The sequence below is a fragment of the Monodelphis domestica genome, chromosome 3 (assembly GCF_027887165.1).
Source record: "Monodelphis domestica isolate mMonDom1 chromosome 3, mMonDom1.pri, whole genome shotgun sequence".
Classification (NCBI taxonomy): domain Eukaryota; kingdom Metazoa; phylum Chordata; class Mammalia; order Didelphimorphia; family Didelphidae; genus Monodelphis; species Monodelphis domestica.
The window spans coordinates 455,059,920-455,084,704 of record NC_077229.1 but is presented as its reverse complement, the minus strand read 5'-3'; the positions used below and the strand labels follow the sequence as shown (position 1 = coordinate 455,084,704).

General features: G+C 38.2%; 1 protein-coding gene across 6 annotated transcripts in view; it reads left to right on the top strand.

The window, feature by feature from the left end:
• The window catches only part of ANKRD34B (ankyrin repeat domain 34B), a 38,412-nt gene extending 16,916 nt beyond the window's left edge, over window positions 1–21,496 (top strand). For 4 of the 6 annotated variants that reach the window (XM_056824602.1, XM_056824600.1, XM_056824601.1 and 1 more), the window contains one exon: window positions 17,935–21,496. In XM_056824602.1, the coding sequence (XP_056680580.1) occupies window positions 17,970–19,529 (1,560 nt within the window). In that variant the 5' untranslated portion in view covers window positions 17,935–17,969 and the 3' untranslated portion in view covers window positions 19,530–21,496. Of the gene's footprint in view, window positions 1–17,931 lie in introns of all 6 variants that reach the window. The other 2 variants (XM_007487382.2, XM_007487381.2) reach the window with 1 other exon arrangement.
• Window positions 21,497–24,785: the final 3,289 nt, after the last annotated feature.

The following is a 24,785-nucleotide window of genomic DNA, read 5'->3' as shown; positions in this document are numbered from 1 at the left end:
CAGCTGGAATTCTGGAAGGGAGAAGTAAAGATGAAGTGCACTTGGGGCACTTTGCAGCAATGGGGCAGACATTGCTGCAAAGACAAGAGGATGGGGAAAATAGTGCTGAATATTAGCAGTACAGAGGTTTTCTTTCTGGAGTGCTTTTATTTTCATTGCTCTCATTTGATCCTCCTCAGATGAGGGATCTGAGAATCTAAGCAGTGACTTGCACAAGGTCCTGTGGCTTCAGACTCCAAGCCCACCATCTCTTGTAATCAATTTTATATGTGTTACATTTGTGCATCAAATAATTGGGAATATATATATATGTATATATATACAATACATGTATAATTTGTCCTAGAATCATCTCTATTTCTCTTTTGGAAGAGCTTTACACTCCTCCATGGTGAAGACATTTAGAAAGGCTTGTTAACTGTCGAGAATAATGCTGAAAACGTTTCATAAAATATCACCACCTGGCCTGAAAGAGTTAACAAGCCTCCCTAGGAAAGAAATTTATTACAAGAGCCTGACTCAGGTAGGAGCTACACTGTTTGCATAGGCCAGCATAAAATGAGTGCCAACTGTGCCAGTAGTGCCAACACACTTTGGCATAAGCAAGATACAATTTTGGGGGGAAAGGGAAGCAGGGGAGCTTTTTTTCTTTTGACTCTTACTTTCTATCCTAATAACAACTCATAAATCAGATGGGCAAAGGTTAGGCCAATGGGATTAAGTGATTTACCAAAGGTCACAAATCTCTGAAGTGTCCTCCCATCTTAAAGTCTGGCTCTCTATCCACTGTGCTACCAGGGAAGTTCTCTAAGGGTCATTGGCATGTGCTGGCACACCCAGTCCATGCTCTATGCTCCCCAATGATGATAACAAGATAAAATAACTTCCCTCTTTACCCACCTAAGGCTATATTAAGGTTTTAGAATTTTGAATCGCTGTAGCAATGCTGGAAATGAATAGACAAACATTTCTCATTTTCATGGTCACTACTTTCTAAATTTCCATAAAGGTTAAATTTCCATAATAAGGGAAAATTTTTATTTCTTGTATTTGATTGTTCTAGAAAGCTTATGAATAGTGAACTGGCATAATGGGGTACAGGCTGCCTAGGGGAGCTGTGCACAAAGTTCAGGGATTTACTAGAGCTCCAGTGGGTAAACAAATCCCAGAAATGTCTCCAAGTGGCATTTACTTTGGCTCATTTGTCATTTGCCTTTTGAATTTGGTGTCTGGTGTAGAGTGTGTTATTGTTTCTGGTCCATCTAATCAGGACCATAACCCCATGGTGGCTCTTCAGAAATCACCTGCCACCTCCAAAGGACTCACCCCCAATATTTTTATCTTTCTCACAGCTATTCCTTTTGCCATTGTTCTTCAGTTGAAAAATATACTGGAATGGTTTGCCATTTCCTTCTCCAGCTCATTTTATGGATGAGGAATTGGGGCAAACAGGGTTAAATGACTTGACCCGGGTCACACAGCTAGGAAGTGTCTGAGATTTGAACTCAGGAAGAAGAGCCTTCCTGACTCCAGGCCCAGTACTGTATCCTCCAAGGCTCTTAGTTGCTCTAAACAGTTCAACATTCTTGCATATGACCCTAAAGGTAACCTATCTTTTTTTGGGGGGGTGGGGTGGGGATTCCATGATTGGAATGATGTAGGAAGCTCTTAGTAAGGAACTTTCTCAACCAATGCAGATCTCCCACTGCTTGGCAACTTCTGGTCTTAGAGTAACTTACCCAGGATCACAGAATGGCAAAGTGGGATTTGGACCTAGATCTTCCTGACTAAATGGTGAAATTGAATAGAAATAAATAAATAAATCTCAAGCCCTATTTGTCCATATTATACTAAGAAAAATACTGATGAACCCTGTTCTCCCACCCATGGGCTGGAGAGCAAGTTCATATAAGCCAATCATCTCCGAGAGTGATGAAAAGAGAGAGCTTGCTCTCACCAATCAATGTTAGATCAGTTTGTTGCATCAACCTATTCTAGTCTCATATTTCCTAAATGTTCATAGCCCATGGGACAGGTAGGTGTTGAAGCAGACAGAATGCTGGACTTGGAGGTAGGAAGATTTGAATTCAAATCCAGCCTCAGACACTTACTAGCTGTGTGACCCTGAATGATGTTTGCCTCAGTTTCCTCTTCTGTCAGATGAGTTGGAGAAGGAAATGCCAAATCATTCCAATAATCTCTACCAAGAAAATCCCAAATGGAATAACAAAGGATAGGACACAATTGAAATGACCATACAACATGTAGCTCTGAAACAGGGCCAAATGAAAGTAGAAATAATCGTGTGAATGTTCATACATCTTCTAGTAGAATTAAAGCCCCTTGAGGACAGGTGCTATTTTTCATCTTACAATTTGAATCCTCAGTGCTTTGCACTTGGTGGGTCTTTTTTTTTTACCCCTTACTTTCTGTTTTAGAATCAGTCCTAAGTATATAGATTCCAAGGCAGAAGAGAGATAAGAGCTAGGCAATGAGTTAAGTGACTTGCCCAGGGTCACACAGCTATACCCTTAGTAGGTTCTTAATAACTTTTTGTCCAATTGAATTCTTGGGAATCTAGAGATTCAAGCTCTACCTCTGACACTAGCTGTGTTACCATAATGATTTCTTTGAGTCTCAGAGTTGTGTGGAAAGTGCTATCTAAACTTTAAGATACTACAAAAATACAAGCTATTATTATTAGTTTTCATCATTTTCATTGGTGTCTGACTTTCTTTTTTTTAAACCCTTACCTTCTTAGAATCAATACTGGGTACTGGTTCCAAGGAATAAGAGTGCTAAGGGCTTGGCAATGGGGGTTTAGTGACTTGCCCAGGTTCACACAGCTGGGAAGTGTCTGAGGCCAGATTTGAACCTAGGACCTCCCATCTCTAGGCCTGGCTCTCAATCCACTGAGCTACCCAGTTGCCCCCAGCATCTAACTCTTTATGACTCCATTTGAGGTTTTCTTGGCAAAGAAAATGGAGCAGTTTGCCATTTCCTTTTCCAATTCATTTTCCAAATAAGAAAACTGAGGCAAAGTTAAGTGACTTGCCCAAGGTCACACAGGTAGGAAGTATCTGAGGCCAGTCGGTGTCAGGTCAGTTTGTTACATTAGCCTATTCTGTTCTTATATTTCATGTGTTCATAGTCCATAGGACAGCTAGGTGTTGAAGTAGATAGTGTTGGACTTGGAGTCAGGAAGACTTGAAATCCAGCCTGACAGACAGACAATTACTAACTATGTGACCCCAAACAACCTGTTTGCCTCAGTTTCCTCCAGTCTCTGGACTGACTCTCAATCCACTAAACCACCTTCAGTGCCCTCCTCTGTAAATTTGTAAACAGAGATTCACTGAACAATTGGCTCCTATAGTTTCACCGGTGTAAGCACTGCTAGTGAGAAAACTCCCTCCAAAGAAGATCAGCAATTCTTGGACAACTGACCACCTCAGAGCATACCTGGGGGCACTGAGAGGTGTTGGGAGGTGCCTGTGGATGTCAGAAACTGGATTTAAACACAGCTCTTTCTGACTCTGAGGCCAGCTCTCTATCCACTGTGCTTGCTGCCTGCCTCTCTCAAACCAATAATAGCAACAAGAACAACAAACTGCAAGTCCTGGAGAGCTTTAAAGTTTGCAAAGTATTTTGCACAGATTATTTCTTGGGAGTCTCATAACAGACTTTTGAGGTAGGTACTATAGTTCTTAGCCTGGCCATAAAACAAGGGAAGAGATTGGATGACTTGCCCATTGTCATTCACCTCGGAAATAGAAGCTGCAAAATTCAAACCCAATTCTTCAACTCCCATAAATCATCCACTTCCGTTGTAAATCCTAATAGAGAAAAGCTGAGAAGGAAGGATAAATGGTTGTCTGAGATTGCAATTCAGTGCCTCAGCTTCTGCAGATGAAGTATGAAGCACAGACAATGGTGAAGCATAATAGTTCTTTATTTCCAGTGACATAAAACTGGGAAATAAGAAAACAGTAAAATCCCTACCATTTGGCTACTTAAATCCCATACTAGATCTCAGTTGTCATTGACATAGTTATCCCCTCCCTTGCTGAGTATCTCAATCATAAAACATAGAGCTAGAGTTGGAAGGCATATTAGACACCCCCCATTCTTTCTTTTAACTCTTACCTTCTATCTTAATATAAATTCTAAGACAGAAGAGCTGTCAGGACTAAGTAATGGGGAGTTAGGTGACTTGCCCTAAGTCACACTTTCAGGAAGTATTTGAGGTCATATTTGAACCCAGGGCCTCCTGACTCCAGACCTGTTCCTCTGCCCACTGCTTTACCTCTCCCTCCTCCTCTCCTAACCTTCACCATTTCATAGGTAAGCAAACTGAGGTCCACTAATGTTAAATGACTTGCTCACAGTCTAGGAAAGGCAAGATCCATGATACTCTTGCATCTTCTGTGATTCTTGTCTGCTTTATCCTTGAGTCCTTCCTTCTAGACTTAAAAAAAAAAACCCAAAACTTTTCTTAAGTACCAGTGCATACCTCAGGCTGCCCATTTATAATCTCTTGCTCTTGCTATGTGACTAGCCCACCTCCCTTTCCAGGGTTCTGATAGTCCATCATCTATTTGGATTACTTTAAAATATTTTATCTGGTGCTTCCAGTTTAAATTCTTTGTTCCTTAACTCGTTATCACACTAGGTTTTACCAGAAGCTTCCAATTTTTAAAAAAGAAGCCAAAAACTTGTCCCCCAGCTCACCGGTATGTAGTAGGTTGAGTCTGGATGCAATTGGATTCTATGCCTCAGGAGTTTCTAGCATTGCTTTTCTACCTGCAAACAAAACTGAGAAAGGCATTGATTGGCACACTGTCAAAAATCCACATTTCATAACCCTACGTTTGTCAGAGAAAATTTAAGCTAAGATCACTCAGTGACACGATGGGCTTCCTTCTCTCCAAAGCTTTCACTTGCTGAGGACACATGAGCCCTTAAAGTAGCAATAATCCAGTCGTTCATCTTAAAAATAATTGACAAGGATGGAGATATCAAGGAAAAGCAATGGAAACAGGAAGCTAGATGAGGCAAAGCTGACTGCCCAATTTCCATTTCTTTTCTAATCTTATTTTGCTTTCATTGGAACAGTTTCCTTTGCCATTTGATACCTTGGTCACTAGTCCCTGAAGATGAGTTACTTTGTGTTTAAAAAAGGGAAAAAAAATGTGTGTGTGCCCCGCTGTTTAGAAAACCCAGCAGAAAAAACGTAGAATTACATAATAGTTGTTAGAAGGTGACTATTGATGTTTCAAATGGCTTTAAGAAGAATAGTGAGGGGGCGGCTAGGTGGCTAAGTGGATAAAGTATCATTCCTACTTCTGTCCCCTTCATGAATCCTAATTTGTTATTGTTGGTGAGTCATTTTTTCAGTTATGTCCAATTCCCCATGACCTTCAAATGAGGTTTTCTTGGCAGAGACACTAGAGTGGTTTGCCATTTCCTTCTTCAGCTCATTTTCCAGATGAGGAAACTGAGGCCAACAGGGTTAAGTGACTTGCCCAGGGTCATATAGCTATTAAATGTCTGAGGTTAGATTTGAAATTACAAAGTTGAGTCTTCCTGACTTCAGCACTCTATCCACTATACTACGTAGCTGATCCTTAACTCCACTCCCCTTTTTTAAAAAAACCCTTACCTTCCATCTTAGAATCAATATAGTGTTTTGGTTCCAAGACAGAAGAGTGGTAAGGGCTAAGTAATTAGGGTTAAGAGACAGAAGAGTGGTAAGGGCTAAGTAATTAGGGTTAAGTGACTCGCCCAGAGTCACACAGCTAGGAAGTGTCTGAGGCTAGATTTGAACCTAGGACCTCTCATCTTTAGGTCTGGCTCTCTATCCACTGAGCCATCTAGCTGTCCCCTTTTTAAAAACTTTTTAAAAATCACATATAGAAATAGTTTTTGAAAATTGTTTTCTGATATTTTGTGATTAAAATTCTTTCCTTTCATCTCTCCCCCCCCCAACCTTCTTGAGACAGTAAATAATCAGATATAGGTAATATCAGTGCTTTCATGCAATATGTATTTCTATATCCCAAAGCAATGACAGAAGATACATATGACATAAACAATAAGAAACTCACAAAGGAAATAAAATGAAGGACATACATGTTTTGATCTGCACTGAGTCCAACAATTCCCTCTTTGTCTGTGGATGGGGGGATGTTTTTTGTTTTTGTCTTTTAATCATAAATCCCTGCATTGTCTTGGGACCTTGTTTTGCAGAGAGTAGTTTAGTCCTTCACAGTTGATCATCATGCAATGCTTCTGTTACTATATATACACTGTTCTCCTGGTTCTGCTCACTTCACTTTGCATCAGTTCATATAAGTCTTTCCAAATTTTTCTGAACTCATCCTGATTGTCATTTCATTTGTCACAATAGTATTGCATTATAACCATATACCACAGCTTGTTCTAGCTGCCTCTTTTAATTTTTTTTAATCCTTACCTTCTGTTTTAGAATCAATACTATGTAATGGTTCCAAGGCAGAAGATCAGTAAGGGCTAGGCAATGGACCCAGGTTCACCCATCTAGGAAGTGTCTGAGGTCAGATTTGAACCTAGGACACTCCCCCATCCCCCACCCCCCCATCTGAATTCACTGAGCCACCCAGCTGCTCACTCTAGTTGCCCCTTTTAAAAAAATGTCTGGGTCATTAAAATTCTCCAGTTCAACTCAATAAATATTTATTAAGTATATACTGTGTGCAAAGCATTGTCCTAGGGAATATAAAAAGAATAAACACATGGCAGTTAAATGGAAGGTATTTAGGAAAAGTGGTTACTAGTAGTTAATGGAGGTGAAAAGTTGAAAGGCAGAGAAACTTAAATCTGAAAGAGGAATGGTTGTCAATTTGGAGACCAATCAGAAATGAGGCTAATAATATTCATGGGAAAATGAGTTGATTCCCAAGCATCTAATTTATGTTCAATTTCCAGGAAAACATTTCTGTGAAACAAAAGATTAGGAAAGCTTTTGTAAATCAGTTGAAAATGAGAAATACAGAAAAGTTTTCCCATGAAATTCAGGGGCACTACCAAAATAGATGCTGATTGTAAACAATTTTCTTTTCTTTTTTATTTTCAAAACTCGTATTTTCTGCCTTAGTAACAACTCTGAAGATGGAAGGGCAAGGGCAAGGCAAACAAGATTAAGTGACTTCTCCAGGGTTATACTGCTAGGAAGTGTCTGAGGCTATATTTGAACCCTGGTTCTCTTTTCTATGTGCTACCTAGATGCCTCCAAACAATTTTCTAAAGTGACTTGGCTTTGCAAGTGGTGCAGTTGGTTTGAAAAGTCACTAAACCATGTTGACAGGTTGAGATGAACAAGGAAAAGAGATGAGTGCTCCTAGAATAAATATTCCATAACTTTGAATACAAGATTAATTCACATATTTCTCCTAACCGAGGTTAGGGTGATGGCGAAGTAAGACAAAGGAATGAAAGGGTTCCCACACTGATGGACACTAGACTGATTTGTATTTGAGGAAATGCATAGTTGAGAGGAAATATTAGATTGTCCTAATATCAATTCAAATTGCATAACTGTGTGGTTGAATCACCTCCAAGAACCTTCTTGCCTGTGAATAGGAATATTTAATTTTGAACTACCAGTTTGGAAGTCCCTCTGGAATGGATAAAAATTCCAAAAAGAGAGCAGTCAGGGAAAACCCCTGAGATATCTGGAGATCAGCCGCAAAGTAGATAGATTTCATTAAATAATGAGATTTCTCTTGTGAGTTGGCTTCTGTTTGCTTCTATATACACTGTATGCCATCTCCATAAGGGTATGCTTGCAAGGGTTCTGAATACTGGCCAGCGCTCTTGGGCTTTCCCAGTCATCAGCAAAAGGAAGCAATGCTGTGTGTTTGCTCCCAGGCTTTTGAGCATGATGTTTTCAGTGATCTTGTCAGATGCTTTCAATAAAGATGAAAGCAGCATTGAGAACAGCTAATTATTTAATTTGAAAAGGCTACAAACTCTACTTGAGAGGGACAGTTGGTATACAATTGCAGCCTCTGAGACTGAGATGCAACAGAACATGGACTGACTCTCTGCTGGCTTGTGCTAATTTTGACCTAACAATAATTTCCAAGAAGATAGAGGTTCTCCACCAGCCAATGCCATACCATCTGTGCATGGAATCATTGGTTATGGCAATTGGAGAAATTCTAAATGCTCTAGATAAGTTCATGTACCTTGGCAGCATACTATCCAGGCATGTCCACACAAAGGATGACTCAGTGGATAGAGAGCCAGTCCTGGAATCAGGAGGTTCTGGGTTCAAATCTAGTCTGAGACATCCTAACTATGTGACCCTGGGCAAGTTACTTAACCCTAATGCCTAGCCTTTACCACCCTTCTACCTTGGAACCAATACTCAGTATCAATTCTAAAACAGAAGGTAAGGGTTTTAAAAAGAAAAAGAATGTTGGATCAAATGCTTCAAAGAGGAAATAAAAAGGAAAGGGATGTGAAGAAGGAAGAAGGGAATCCTAATCTGTGTCAAGAAGCTGAAATGTAGGTGGATATAACTCAGAAGGAAAGTTAAGAGAGCTGCCAAAAATTTGGAACTAACTAATGACTATGAGATACTTGCTGTCAAGAGGGGGACTAGACCATCCAAGAAAGAAGTAATTTGTTGTGCCCCCACAAAATCATGCTGTGAATGCAAAGATCCCATGAAATGAGAGATTGCTCAATAATAGTCTGAGGAAGGAGAGACAAGTAGTGAATTTTTTCTGTCTACTGCAGAATACTGAGGTCATCTATATCATCATGACAGAGGTCTGCAGCCTTCCTGGGGAATACATGCTTCTAGGACATAATGGAGAGTCTTCAGAGAATTGTCACAACTAGTAATCACTCCCCACTTAGGTGATGATTAATCTGAGGAAAAATAGTTGGATCAATTCACAACTCCACCAGCAATGCATTAATGTCCCAATTTTGCCACACCCCTTCCAACATTTATTACTTTACTGTCATGTTAGCTAATCTTCTAGGTGTGAAGTGGTATCTCAGAGTTGTTTTGATTTGTATTTCTCTAATTAGAAGAGATTTAGAATACTTATTCATGTGCTTATTGATAGTTTTGATTTCTTTACCTGAAAATTGCCTATTCATGTCCCTTGACCATTTATCAATTGGAGAATGGCTTGATTTTTTTATACAATTGATTTAGCTCCTTATATATTTGAGTAATTAGACCTTGTTAGAGGTTTTTGTTATAAAAACTTTTCCCCCAATTTGTTGCTTCTCTTCTAATTTTGGTTGCATTGGTTTTGTTTGTACAAGTCATTTTTAATTTAATGTAATCAAAATTATTTATTTTACATTTTGTAATTCCTTATTCTACATTTTAGATATATATTGTGTAATGGTGTCCTCATTAAGGCAATGGGAGCAATGTGGCAGGGAGTATGTTAGAGTCAGCTCTTCTCTTCATAATTGATGAATGTTCAGTGTGAGCATTTATACCTTAGAAATAAACAAATGCTACAATCAGGGTTTAGATGATTGTTTTGTTGACTGACTGGACTTTAAAAACTCATTGGTAAAAAGTTAATAATGCATATTAAACATAAAAGTATATCCTCTAGAGAACCTATTGTTAAATATTCATGCTTCCCCATCTTCTAGAAAATTTTCACTTTGTTAAATCCCATGTGTTGTTTACGAATCACCTTAGCTTCAAATTAACAGTAAATAGCTCTCTAACAAATTTGGTAAAAGTGTGGTGAAAAATTGCAAAAACAGTCTTAGACTACAGTCAATATCAGTCCCACACAGCAGAGGAAAACAACCCTTTGTTTCCTTGTGGTCCCTGAGCTATAGAATAAATAGATTTCATCTGCTAGGTGACTTAATGGATAGTATGTTGGGCTTGGATTTAGGAAGACCTGAGTTTGAATCCTGTCTCAGAGACTTGCTAACATATTCTATTGAGAAAGTACTACTGGGAAGTTACTTATAAGGGAAGGCTTAATAGATGCGATGTCTTTTGAGTTGGATTTTAAAGGATTCAGGGCAAATTATTTAACTCCCCTCAGACTTGATGTCCTCATCTGTAAAGTGGAGATAATAATGGTATGTAATTCACAGAGTTGTTGTGAGGATTAAATGAAGTAATATATGTAAAGCACCATATGAATATTAGTTATAATTATTACTAATACACATCTCCTATTTCCCACTGTGAAACTATTATTCTACTGGAAAAGTACTATTAGAAAGTTTCTACCTGGGAGATACAAGGGAAGTTTTCATGGATAAAGTAGCTTTTGAGTCAGATTTTAAAGGATAGGTTTAAGGGCAGATAAGGATTTATAAAAGATAAAGGATAGGTTCAATAAGTACTTAATTTACAAGTTTATGGAAAGGCCCAAATGCAACAATACATGTGCAATACTTCTTGAGTTTAAAAGATTATGCCAGTGTTATCATTTTTGTTTTTATTACTCTTATTAGGCAGAGAAAACAAGGGAGGGAGGACCTCCCAGGCATCTGTGGGTAAGGTCCTATAATTCATTTACCTCGATAGTAAACTCATCAATATCGAGAACAGTACACAATCCTGCTCACAAGTTGGTGGTCTTTTCTTGCTTTGTCATCCTATAGTTTCAGTCACAGAACACTTTTCAGAAGCATTGCTCTCAGAGCCTACATCTGGCAAACAGGTAATCAACATAGTTCAACAAACATCCTAGAGGACACCATTTTGTACGTTACTCTGTGGCAGGTAGGTCAAGGTGAGAAGGGCTTTTCAGAACATACTCACACACAGTACACAAAAAAACAACAGATTTGGTTATTCCATTGAGACTGAATTCTGTAGGGATTTTATTGAATGCTTCTTTGTGAATAGATAGGGCAGCATTGTTGTTGTGGGGGATATAGAAGAAACAGATGACACCAATTAATGCCTTTGAGTAATTTATTATCTAGAAAGAATAGGAATGAGTGCTTTGGAAAATATTGTGAAAATAAATAGCATATGTCATAGCATATATATTGCTTCCTATTAAAATTGTGAATTAATCTTGTTTTATTATCGCAGTCTTAGGCTGATCTGGTAGTGAACTGATTTTTTTTTTCTGGATCATTTAACACTTTTCTAAAGTAAATTGAATTTGTGTGTTGCTGTAGTAGAAAACATTTTCATATTCCATGGAATCCCACTGTGCTATTGGAATGAACACTGGCCTGAGAATCAGGAAATTTGGGTTCTAGTCCCAGCTTGGGCAATGAATAGCTGTGGGCAAGCCAGGGCCTCATTTTTCTCTGCTAAAATAGGAGATTGGACTAGATAGTTTTTGAGATTCCTTTTAGCACTAAAGATTTTTTTCACTGTTTATTTTCTCTTTTGTTTTAAATCTGCTGAATATGGAAGAAAAATTTGGCCTCATTATATATATATATATATGCTTACTATCTAAGTAAAACTACTTTCTGATATCTCGAGAAAAAAGAACTATCCTTATTCTTTGTAAAATAAACTTTTGAGCTACCCATTCCCTATAAAAATGAAAGGAAAGCATAATATTTAGCTACTCTCTTAGCTAACTAGAAACCTTTTGACATGGCATTTATTTGGAATACTAAGGGATTGGCAGTTTTTGTAAATTTATTATTCAGTGCATTAGAATATTAGTGTTGAAAGAAAGGGCCTCTCAAGTTAATCTAGTTCAGCTTGAACATGCATCCCCTTGAAAAGATCCCTAACAAGTAGTCATCTAGACTCTCCTTGAAAAAGACTTCCATTGAGGGCAAACCCATTGCAACCCAAGGCTCTTGTTTTTGTTCAGTTGCTTTTCAGTCATATCAGACTCTTTGTGACGCCCTTTGAGTTTTCTTGGTAAAGATACTGTAATGGTTTGCCATTTTCCTCTCCATTTTGTTTTACAGATGAGGAAACTGAGGCAAACAGGATTAAGTGACTTGCCCAGGATCATATAGCTAGTAAGTGTCTGAGACTAGATCTGGATTCAGGAAGAATCATCTTCCTGACTTCAGACCTAACACTCTCTCCACTGCATCACCTAGCTGCCCTACCACATAAGGCAGCCCATTCCAATTTTGTGTTGTTCTAGTTGTTAGAAAGTTACCCTTTGTTATAGAGCTAAAATATGTTTCTCTACATCTTTCAGAAACTGTTTCTTCCCTCTTAGGCCAAGTAAAAAAAACATGAAAATTCATCTTATAAAAATTCTTCAAATACTTAAACATAGTCAACATGCCCGGCTAGCTGTTCTCTTCTCCCAAATGAACATTCCTGCTTCCTTCACTGGGTCATCCTTTGATAGTTTTGAATTCTCTCCCTATCGTGGTTGCCTTTCTTTGCACATGCTTTTGTTTGTCAGTGTCTTTTCTGAAAATGGAAACTTCACCCAGATATGGTCTAACCAGCAAATAAGTAAGCCAGAAGCATCTATTGAGCACCTGCTATGTGTTGGGCATTGTGCCAAGCATTAGGGATACAAAGAGGAAAATGAAAAGGGCTAACATTCTCCTGAGAGGAAATAGCTTGCCTACAGAGAGTTCATAGAAAATAAAAACCAAAGAACAACTGCTGTGGAGGTTATCTGGCTTCCTTGGAGACTCAGGTCAAGCACTATTTCCAATAGGAGGTCTTTCCCAGACATCCCCATTGTTAACATTTCCCCCCTCTAAAGCTACCTTGTGTCTACTGTATGTATCTACAATGTAGACACCACACTTGTACTTATAATACCTATGTCCCTACAGCTGTCTTATGTATCTCTATATGTGTGTGTGTGTGTGTGGTCTCTCTGATTAGAATATAAGCTTTTTGAGGGTAGGGTCTGTTTTTGCTTTTTTATATCAGCAGGGTTTAGCACAGTGCCTGGCACATTGTAAGAGTTTAGGAAATGCTTGTTGATTGACTGACTGCTTTGGAAACAGGTTGCATGTATAAAGTGAGTCACATCTAGCACGTTTCTAACATATGTCTAACATTTCAACAGTAGTTACATTTGAATCCGAAAAGACTTGAATTTATGAATTTATTTATGAAGCCAATAGGAAGAGAGAAGGTTTCTAACAAGAGTACCGGAACCAAGCCAGTATGAGGGAATTCTTTGACAAGCATTCGCTTGTTGAAGAGTCAGCATTCAAGTCTTTGAAAACTCCACACGATGATTCAGTTCTTAATAACCTGCTAAATACTTTTTCACTGGACACATAAGCCTTTCAAACTCCAAAATGACCTTCCAGATTTTCATCTTCTTCCTGAGCATGAGCCTCCCCCGACAGAAACCCGTCTCATTGACGAGCAATCAGAGAAATCCTGGGTCACTCTCCCTGACAGGATTTCTCTAGCCATGAGTAGCTTGGGTTTTAAAAATATGCTTTATTGATCCCCTTGGGTTATATACACCAGTCACTTCCCAATGAACAATCCCTATAGTATCTCCCTTTCAAAAGTTAAGCAAGGGGGCAGCTGGGTAGCTCAGTGGATTGAGAGCCATCCCCCATGGCTGGACATTTGTTGTTTTAAGTTTTTCAATATTACAAATAAAAGAGCTGTTAATATTTAATATTTATATATTAATATTTTCAACAGATATATCCTCTCTTCTTCCTTTACAGCTAACCCCAACCATAGAATTGCTGGGCCAAAGTATGGTTGTTTATGTTCCAAAAAGTTTGCTCTTACCCAAAGTTCCAGCAGCGATAAGATAGTGTCCCTCTCCTTACATCATAGCCAACACAGAATACTTTTTTTTGTTATTTTATGTCAATTTGAATATTTTTTAAATCCTTATTTCCTGTCTTAGTAACAACTTTAAAAGAGAAGGGCAAGGGCCTGGCAAATGAGGTTAAGGGACTTGCCCAGGGTCACATAGCTAGGAAGTGTCTGAGACCAGATTTGAACCCACATTCTACCAATTCCAGGCCTGGTGCTCTATCCCACTGTGCCCCCAGATGCCCCTTAATTTGATTATTATTATGTAGTTGTCTTGATTTATATTTCATTCTGATAGTTAGAGAAGCTGAATAGCTTTCAATGTGACAATAGTATTGTAGTAATAACTACATTGTGACTTAGTGGTTAGAGGACCAGCTTTAAAATTAGGAAGACCTAGGTTTACATGTCTTCCTTTTGATACACACTAAGTTAGCTAAATGGTGGTAGATAAAGGACTGGGCTTGAACTCAAGAGCACCAGTTTGAATCCAGCCTCAGTCATTGAATAGTTATATAACCCCAGACAAATCACACATCCTTCAGCTTCCTCTTTTGTAAAATGATGGGCTTGAATTTGATGGCATTTGAAGGGCCTTTCCAGCTATGAGGAATCTATAAACCTGTGAACTATGTTACCAGGAGCAATACAACTCCTCTAAGAGTCGGGCAGCTTATTGCAACTCTAAGTCTCCCGTGAGGGGCTGAATATATTGAGGTCATTTTTTAAAAATTATTTTTATTTTTATATTTTTTCATGTTTACATGATTCATTTTCTTCCCTCCCCTCTTCCCTCTTCCCTCACAGAGGAAATAAGCCTTTCCACTGGGTATTCAAATGTTATCATTTATACCTACTTCCATATTCATTTTTGGAATAAAGCAATCTTTTAAACCTAAAACCCCAAATCATATACCCATATAAACAAATGAGGAGTCATATGTTTTTCTTTTGTTTCTACTCCCACAGTTCTTCTCTTGATATAAATAACATTCTTTCTCATAAGTCCCTTGAGATTGTCTTATATTAGCAAAGTCCAGTACATTGTATTTTCCACAGTGTTTCATTTTCTATGTATATTGTTCTCTTGGTTCTGCTCATTTCACTCTGCGTCAGTTCCTGGAGGTTCTTCCAGTTCATATAGAAATCCTCCTGTTTATCATTCCTTATAGCACAGGAGTATTCACATCAGAAGAAATAAAATCTAATGAAATCTCAGGTCTGAACCATCTCCCTTCCTTCAAAAATTCCTTCTTCGAAAATTGTTCAAATTCTTCCTCTCTAAAGGAGTATAAGTCATTTTGAAGGACAAATATTCATTCCTTATAAATTCTCCTTGTCCAATCTTTATCTGATATATTTGGAATATATTCCTCATCTGTTTTCCCTTTTTTCTTTTTAAGATATTGCTTTTGTTTATAAAATTCTTTTTCTTTGTATAATTAAAACATCAATTTTTCTAATAATTTCTTCTATTTCTCTCCGCAATTGAGTCAAATCTATCATTCAGTTTCTTCTGTACTTTAAAAACATTTAGCTCATTGATTTAGAATCTTCTTACATGATGTAAAGCATGAATCTAAACCCATTTTCCTCTCTGCAGCTATCTAATTTTCCCAACAGCTTTTATTTAATTTAATATTTTTAAACCCTTATCTTCTGTCTTGGAATCAATAATTGATTCCAAGGCAGAAGAACAGTAAGGGCTAGGCAATTGGGGTTAAGTGACTTGTCCAGGTTCACACAGCTAGGAAGTATCTGGGGTCACATTTAAACCCAGGTCCTCCTGATCCCAGTCTTGGCCCTCTCTCCATTGAGCCACCTAGCTGCTGTCTTTAATTTAACCTTTGAATTCCACCCTTCCCAGTGTTTGTTTGTTGTTATTTGGGCAAGGGCTTTTGTGTATTGGTTCCAAGGCAGAAGAACAGTACAGGGCTAGGCAATAGGAGTTAAGTGACTTGCCCAGGGTCATGAAATTAGGAAACATCAGAGGCCAGTTTTTTTTTTTAATCATTATTGATACCACGCATTTCCCACATATATCAGTTTTGACTTCTGGCTTCTCTATTGTGATCCACTGACTTACTTCTGTTTCCCCCAGTCAAAGACTGTTCTTACAATTCCTGCCTCAGAATGCTTTTTTGGAACCTAGTAGAACAAATTTCTCTGCCGGTTACATAGATCCACTTGCTATTTTTGCCAATCTATTTTCACATATGAATTTTTCATGTCTTTTCTGGTTCTATGAAGTTGCCTTTTAGCATGTTGGTTAGTATTTATTAAAACTCCAAATTAGTTTGAAAAATGACATTTTAATGATTTTTGTTCAATCTAACTAACCATATGCAGTAGGTCTCCCTTCTCTTCTTTATCTCCAATAAAAACATGAAGTTGATGCTCAAATAGTAATGCCATATATCTATATCATGTATCTATATAGTAGCTTTGAAAATTTGCAAAGCTACTATATAGATATATGAGAAAGAACCCTCTAGTTTATACTCCAAATACAGATACAATCTCATCTGTGACTTACCCAGGGTGATATAGCTTATAAGCATAAGCAGGATTTCCTGACACAGGTCTTCCTAACTCGAAGTCCAATAATCACTCTACTCTACCTCGATGCAAAAATTATCTATTTTTTTAGTTCATTCATTTGTTTAATTTTTTTTTAATTTTGAGTATTAAATGTTCTTTTTTCCATTCTGTCCATTCCCCATCCAATGAGATGGTAAGCCATATGGTATCAGTTATACATAGGAAATCATGCAGAACATATGTCCATACTAGCCATGTTGAAAACTTTTTAAACAACAAGCAAGAAATACATAAAAATTGAAAAAAAGTACATTTCAATCTGCAATCAGAGTTCATCAGCTGTCTCTCTAAAAGTGGAGATGTCTCTTTTTTTATCAAGGGTCTTTTGGAATTGTCTTTGATCATTGTCTTCATCAGAGTAGCTAAATCTTTCATAGTTGATCATCCTTACAATATTGCCATAACTGTGTACAGTATTCTCCTGGTTGTGTTCACTTCCTTTTGTATCAGTTCATATGTCTTCCCAAGTTTTTCTGGAAACATCCTCTTCATCATTTTATAGCACTGTAGTATTCCTTCACCATCATATATCATAACTTGTTCAGGGAGTTCCTAGCTATAATGAGCAGCCCCTCAATTTCCAATTTGTTGCCATTACAAAAAGAGCAGCTATAAATATTTTTGTACAAACAGGTCCTTTCCCCCTTTCTCTCGTATCTTTGTGATACAGGCCTTCTCCATTACAGCAACTTGATTATTATTGTTTAGTATTAATATGGGATATTATGACACATTGCCTCCCATGTTGTACCATAAAAGTTCAAGGTGTAGTCCAGAAAAAAAAATAGTGTTATTTGAAGAGATCAGTGTACAAAGAAAGTGAAACATTGTGGAATGATTCATTGTAATAGACTTCTCTACTAGCAGCAATGCACTGATCCAGCACAGTCCAGGAGGACTTATGAGAAAGAATGCCATCCACATTCAGAGAAAGAACTGTGGGAGCAGAAACACAGAACAAAAACATACGACTTACCACTTTTTATATGGGTAAAGGATGTGGGGTTTTGGTTTCAAAAGATTGCTCTATTGCAAAAATGTTAATATGGAAATAGTTATCAAGTGATGACATTTGTAAAAGCCAGTGGAATTGCTTGTGGGCTCTGGGAGAGGGTAGGGAAAGAAAATGAATCATGGAAACATGGAAAATATTTTTTAAATAAAATAATAAAATTGGGGAAATAGGGTTTTTATTTCTTAAAGGAATTTACTGATATGAAATACATAATGAAATTTGTGTAGCATGTGATTCTGTATTGCATTTTGCACAAAACTCATTTTCATGAAAATTGTTTATCATTCTCTTTATGGCTTCTGTCTGCCACACTTTGGTCCGAAATTAAAGACTAGCAATGCAGGGTCAGGTTTGGAATGAGGAGGACCCAGGTTCAAATTTGATCTCGGACACTTCCTAACTGTGTGACCCTGAGCAAGTCAACTCCAATTGCCTAGCCTTTACCTTTCTTCTGCCTTAGAATCACATACAGACACTAAGGCAGAAGATAAGGATTGCTTGTTTTTTAAATAGTAGCAGTGACTATAAATCGGGGCAGCGTAGAATCTGTCTAATATTGTTCACGTTCTTCTCTAAGCAGGTCCTCGCCCCCTGTCTGCCGCGGAGAGTTTTAGGATGGATGAAGCCGTAGAGGTTTCCACTGATGGAAACTCCCTGATCAAGGCGGTCTATCAAAGCCGGCTGCGCCTGACCCGGCTCTTGCTGGAAGGGGGAGCCTACATCAACGAGAGTAACGATCGCGGGGAAACCCCTTTAATGATCGCCTGTAAAACCAAGCATATCGACCACCAGAGTGTCAGCAAAGTCAAAATGGTCAAGTATCTGCTGGAAAATAATGCCGACCCGAACATCCAAGACAAGACTGGGAAAACCGCCTTGATGCACGCTTGCTTGGAAAAGGCGGGCCCGGACATCGTCTCCTTACTGATCAAAAGCGGAGGCGACTTGAGTCTGCAAGACCACTCGGGTTACTCCGCTCTAGTATATGCCATCAATTCGGAGGACAGAGACACCTTGAAGGTTCTTCTCAATGCGTGCAAGGCTAAAGGGAAAGAAGTCATCATAATCACCACCGCCAAGTCTCCCTCCGGGAGACACACCACCAAGCAGTACTTGAATGTGCCCCCTGGGGACATGGAGGGATTTCATTCTCCCACTTCCTGCACCACACCATCGGAAATCGAGATTAAAACGGCTTCCTCTCCCCGGTCCAACTCCTCTGAAATGGAGAAAGGTCTTTTTGGCTTTAAAGACCTGGATCTTTCAGGGAGCAGTGACGATGCTTCGGAACCAGGTTCCCCTACTAGAAGACCCACCGCAGTTCCCAGTGGACCTAAGCTGGGCCAGGCACAACACCTGCATTCCGATCCTTGGGTAAAGAGCTCTCCTTCACTGTTGCACCTGGGTAAAGTGGCATCTTTTCAAGAAGAGCTCCAGGATATTACCCCGGAGGAAGAATTCTCTCTGAAAACTAATGGCCTAGCCTTATCCAAGCGGTACATCACACGCCATCAGAGTATTGACGTGAAAGACGCAGCCCATTTGTTAAAGGTCTTGGAACAGGTTGGGTCCAGGAAGCTGTCTTACGAAGAAATCCTTTCGCAGCCCCTCTTTTCGGAAGGAAGCCAGCCTTGCAATGACGTCCTAGTGGACCAGGACCCCGAGTCAACAGCCCAGACTATGTTTGTTTCTACCCTGAAAAATATCGTCCAAAAGAGAACCTCGGGGGCAAATCACTATAGTTCTGATTCGCAGCTCACCACCAGTCTCACTCCGGCAACTGCGGAAGATGGAAAAACGTTTGCAGGAAAGAAAAAAATCCTCTCCCCATCGCCACCAGGGCTGGCGGGGTCCAAGGAATTGCCAGAGAACGGGCCTCCTGGGCCCCTGAGCAGGCGAAATCACGCGATGCTGGAAAGACGGGGTTCAGGGGCCTTCCCATTGGATCACACTTCCCAAACCCGGCCAGGATTTCTTCCCCCCTTAAATGTGAATTCCCATCCTCCTTTGCTGGATATCGGCGTTAGCAACAAGATTTCTAGTCTCTTTTCTTGTGGACAAAAGATGATCATGCCAACAGTCCCTACATTCCCCAAAGAGTTCAAAAGCAAGAAAATGTTGTTAAGGAGACAATCATTACAAACGGAACAAATTAAACAACTAGTAAATTTTTAAAAGCTAATCAATAAACACATTTACATACCGTGCCTGTGTCTGAAAGAAAGACCGAAGGAGCCTTGAATGGTTATCTAGTAGATCCTCCTTCCTCCTGGGAAGCAATCAGTAACTCTATGGGTATCCATTAGGAGTTGAGCATCCTATTAGGCACTGTGGTAATACATCCTTGGAATAAAAGGGATAGTCACGGCCTCTGGGCAGTTCAAAACACCTAAACTATCATGGGGTGGGGGTGGGGGCGGCATTCTCCCAGCTAAGGAAACTTTCCACCAATACAGATGTACAACTTACCTGTAACTTGCGCATTGTGCCTGGCACTTAGTAGGTGCTAAATAAATGCTTGTGGATTGATGGACTTTATAGAGTTTGTTGGCCTTGAACACCAAGAAATGAAGTGACTTTGCAAGGGTCACACAGCCAGGATGTGTCAGAGGTAGAACTTGAACCCCCATTTTCCAGACTCTTCAAGGCCACTTCTCCATCTCCTATACCACATGGCCTCTCACTATTAAGTGCAGATTTGAAGTCCTTTTTTCGGATAGGACCCATCATCTCCCTCAACAACACATAACAACCTTCATATGATCCAAGTTTTTCACTTAAGTAAAAAATCAATATGGAAAAAAGGTCACATTTTGCAACAGTTCTATAGAATGTTTAAGATGTCCATCCAACCCAAAGTATAAAAGTGGGACATCAGGACAGTTATACAATTTTTGACTACTCCTCTCCCCCTAAAAAAGAATAAAACAAATCATGTTATAGGTAGGACTTTAAATAAAATAAAAATACAGCACATTGCAATGGCATTAATAAGTTTAGCTGGGGAAGTAATATTTATATAGTCAGCTGTTGAATCACCATGAAATATTGCCAGTGGCAAAGTGCTGATAAAAAAAAGTTATAGGCTATTTCAATATCCCTCTACGTGTATGATTCTTCTCTGAGTTCCTTCCTTCTCCATACCTACTAACTTCTGTGGTCATCAATGGAAATTATCTATAAATTGTTAACAATAAGCTTTACATATAGTAATAGATCAAAAGTCAATACTCGTTTGAATTCTATAAAATAACTTAAGTGGTCATTTCCAAAGAAGCACTGATTTCATTGAGAACAAATTTAGTTTCTGGTAAGCACTGACTAAATGTGCATTTAGTTTAACTATTGAATATAAGGTTATAGTTAATTAAGAAACCCAGTAGAAACTTAGTAAAAGAGTGTCCTAGCTGGTTAGAGATTTCATTCAAAAACTTTATTTCTGATTTGCAATGAAGACAGGCATATTTGTGTAGACTTGTATCTGTATATCCCAAAATTTAATTCAAACAAAGTATTTCCATTCATCTAGTTTTTTAGAACCTATGAATAGAAAATGGAAATTATTGTCTTCTATATTATTTGGAAATATGATATTATAAAATGCAATTCTTCCTCCTGGATATAGTAGTTATATTAAAAAATATGAATAAACTTACATCATTCCTAAAATTTAAAGTTTTAATATTTGTGGTTCACAGCATTAGATCTTTCTCCACATCATTCTAGCATTAATCTAATAAATAACTGTGCAGGAAAACAATTATTCTGTATTTCCTAATTTCCAGTTTCTGCTGCTTTTCTCGGCAATTTGATAGAAGCCAATTGTACTGTACCTGATAGTGGTTTAGTTGTAGGTAGTTTGACATTTTAAAGAAAATAAATATTTAATTGCAGGGTTTTGTTCCTTGATGTTTCTGTGGATGAATCATATGATCAAAGAAATCTTTTTTTGGTCCAGATCATTGTCCTAAGGAAATGTACCTGGTGTTTACAGATAGCTAAACCCATTGTTATAGTTTTAATATTGGCAGTATTGTTTGTTTTAGTTTTAAAGATGTACATTAGAAAGAATATGCAAATGGTTCTATTCATAAACCAACCTACTCTGTAAATAAAGACTTTAAATGTAATTTTGAATGTCATCTGTCTATGAGTTCTATCTTATTAAATGAAAGATATTTCTATTTGAGTTCACAAGAAATACTTCATTTAGTTACAACTGAGATTATTTGGGGATAAAGAAAATCACAAGATTAAAGCTCATTACTTCTCTCCTTCCTTCTTAAAAGAAATGAAGTGTTGTGGGATATGTTTAAAGTATTTTTGAATATTCCAGCAATCATTCCTTAAAATATTTTCAGGATCAAGTTTTCTTTTCTTTTTTTTTTAAACCTGTCTGTAAGGGCTCCAAAGGGAGTCTTTTCCTATATCCTCTAATTTCCAGGGTCATTAATGCAAAAGCTGCCACTAAGTTCTTTTAATGAGACAAAGCATTGGCAAAAAAGAAAACACATATTCATGCACACTTACTATATTCTTAGCTAATGCTTAATGGATATGATGAACCTTCCATCATTAGTTTCATAATAATTACATTGCTTGGTAATTAATCAAGGAAACAAGCATTTTGTTTAGTAAATGCTCACCAAATTCCAGGCATAAAATGGCCTATTATCCTTTAAAATCACTACAGAGTACAACAAATTCAGAATCATTTAAGAACCCCACCCTACCACATACCTACCTTTCATTTATAAGTATTATAAGTTCCTTCATCAGAAGGATAGTAATCCTTACAGAAAAAAAGATTCAAAGCAATCTCGGCCAAATGTAAGATGACATTTGGTAGGTATAAATGAAAAAGTTCTGAATTTGGTACAAAAAAAATAATCACACAAATACAAGGCATAGAGTCTCTCTCCAAAAAGATAAGGAGTCCTAACTTGAAAGTTATGACAAATACCTTGAGATTTTAATTGCTGAAAGTCTTAACATAAGCCCATCATGGAATGTATTTTACTGAATATCTTCATCAATGTAGATATTTCCTCCAACTATATAAATAAAATCCATCTATACTTTGTCATCCTCCTTGACATTCAAACATCTCTTTCATTAGATTCGCTGTAAGGAATCAATTCAACATTCTGGGGATCTTCCTATGAATATAGGACTCCCCTATGAATAGGGGAGTCCCTATGGAACTGTCTATTAATTGCCCCTTGCCCTGATGATGTGACTGGCCCAAATCCTTTCCCTGTCATATATTTTTTAAAAAATGTTTAGTAATATCTTATTTTTAAATATTATCATTTCTAGCACATCCTTCCCCTCCCATAGAACAAGGTAGAAGGGGGGGGGGGAAAGCTGCATAGCAAATAAACCACATACAAATTAAATAATACACTAATATTATTTTTATTTTATTTTATTAATCTAAATTTAATTAATTAATTAAAATTAAAGACATCACAGTTGGACAGTGAATTGGGTCCAGAATTGAAAAGAAGAAAAAAGGAAATGTGTATTATATGTGGAAAATTGTGCAGTGTTTTCAATAACTAGGTTATTCCTGGATACAAAAACTAATCTAATGAAAAATGTTTATTCAATAATACTATATGATTGCAAATCTTAAGACTACCACAATCTTTGAGGAATCAAAGCTGTAAGTGACCCAAAGAATAACAGCTTAAAGTTTTTTTTTTTAATATTCAAGCAATCATTACTTAAAATATTTTAAGGAACAAGTTTGGTTTTTTAATCTGTGTAAGGGCTCCAGGGCAGAGACAAAGTGAACTACCACATATTTTCAGTAATGGCACATATGTGACAAAAAGAGTTGGGCATATTGTTGGGGCCATGTATGATTAGTAAATGAGGGCCATTTGGATCACAGGGAAAATGGAAAAATAACCTGAACTGTTACACTAGTACATGTCAGCAAAAGACTTCGAGGAAGGCCTATGCTACTTTGGGATGGTTGTCTATAGAGAATCTATGAGAGGACTTGGATCAGAATTGCACAAGATACAAAATTGTCACTAGACTGAAATCTGTCCTGATGGGAAAAACTGCCCAGATGGATGAGATCAAAATTCGATTGAAGCGACAAGGAGAAAAGGGAGATAAAAGGGATGGTGTCTATCTCTCCTCTAAGGCTGCCTTCAGCTTTGACTGCTGGGTTCTATGAAGGATTTTATTGAAGAGGCTTATGGTGGTAAGTTCTCTTCTTGGGGAAAGTCACCTTTCTCCCCCTTACTTTCAAGTTTCCCTTCAGTAATAGCTGAGTCAGTTCTTTAGTCTTTCTTAATTAAAATTTATGGAAGGGAAACAGAAAAGGGTACAGGGCAGATGGAGGGTAATGATTTAGTGTGCAGGAAGGAAGGAGGGAGAAGGGGTTCCTAACTAGCTAATATCCTTCCTCCAAAGTCAAGCAGATCAAGTTTTGTTCAACTTGGAGTCAGAATAATGAGGACTTCTTGTTCTTGGCTACACAATAAGTGTCCAAGTTCAGATTCAAAGGAGGTAGATGGAAAATCTCCTTTACTAGACAGCTTATTTTCCAAAGGCCTGTCCAATTAGCTTGTCTTCTGGTGGGATCTGGATCAGGAATCACAGAGAGAAGATCACTGGATCAAGGAGCAGTTGGAGCTACTTATCTGGTCTATGGTGCCAGACTGAAGTCAGTTCCCCAACTGCTGGAACAGCTCAGCTCTCTTCCCTTTCCAAAGTTCTGAGTTCCTTTTTCCTGCCCCCCCCCCACCCCCCGAATTCTGCAGCTCTCTCCTTGTTCATTTCTCTCCAGGATGTCAAACCTTCTCTTATACTTACCATCCCCTGTTCTGACCCCATTCAAAAAAGGCTCACCCCCTTTTCTGGTGTTTTGTGCCTAACAATGTCCTTTTTACAAAAACCTTGAAATAAGAAACCAAAGTGAAACACTCAATGTGAAATTATTGGAAAATAGCAGCAAAGGTGCTATGCATGTAATGCATCATGGCCTGCATTAAGGTGTAATGACAACAACTTTTGATAATTTTGTAATTCAGCTTCCTCATACCACATTTAGTATAGGGCCATGGTGGTGAACCTATGGCATAGGTGCCAGAGGGAGCACGAGGAGCCCTCTCTGTGCATGCATACCACCCCAACAGAGTTCACCAGAGTTCCTTTCTAGAAAGCCAGAGGGGTATGGAGGCTGGGATGCTCCCCTCTCCCTTTCCAAAGGCTCCTGAAGACATTTCTCATATCACCTGCCCCTCTAAAAGGTTTGCTGGTATAGGGTATTTCATTTTTGCTTCCTTAAAGCCACCTATAGAGAAGAACATGGTTGTTGATGAAAATAGTTGTCTTTTCTTTTTTTGCTATCCCTCTGAGTGAATATTCCAATAGCCTATTGTATTTTAATTGGTTAAATGATATAAAGGA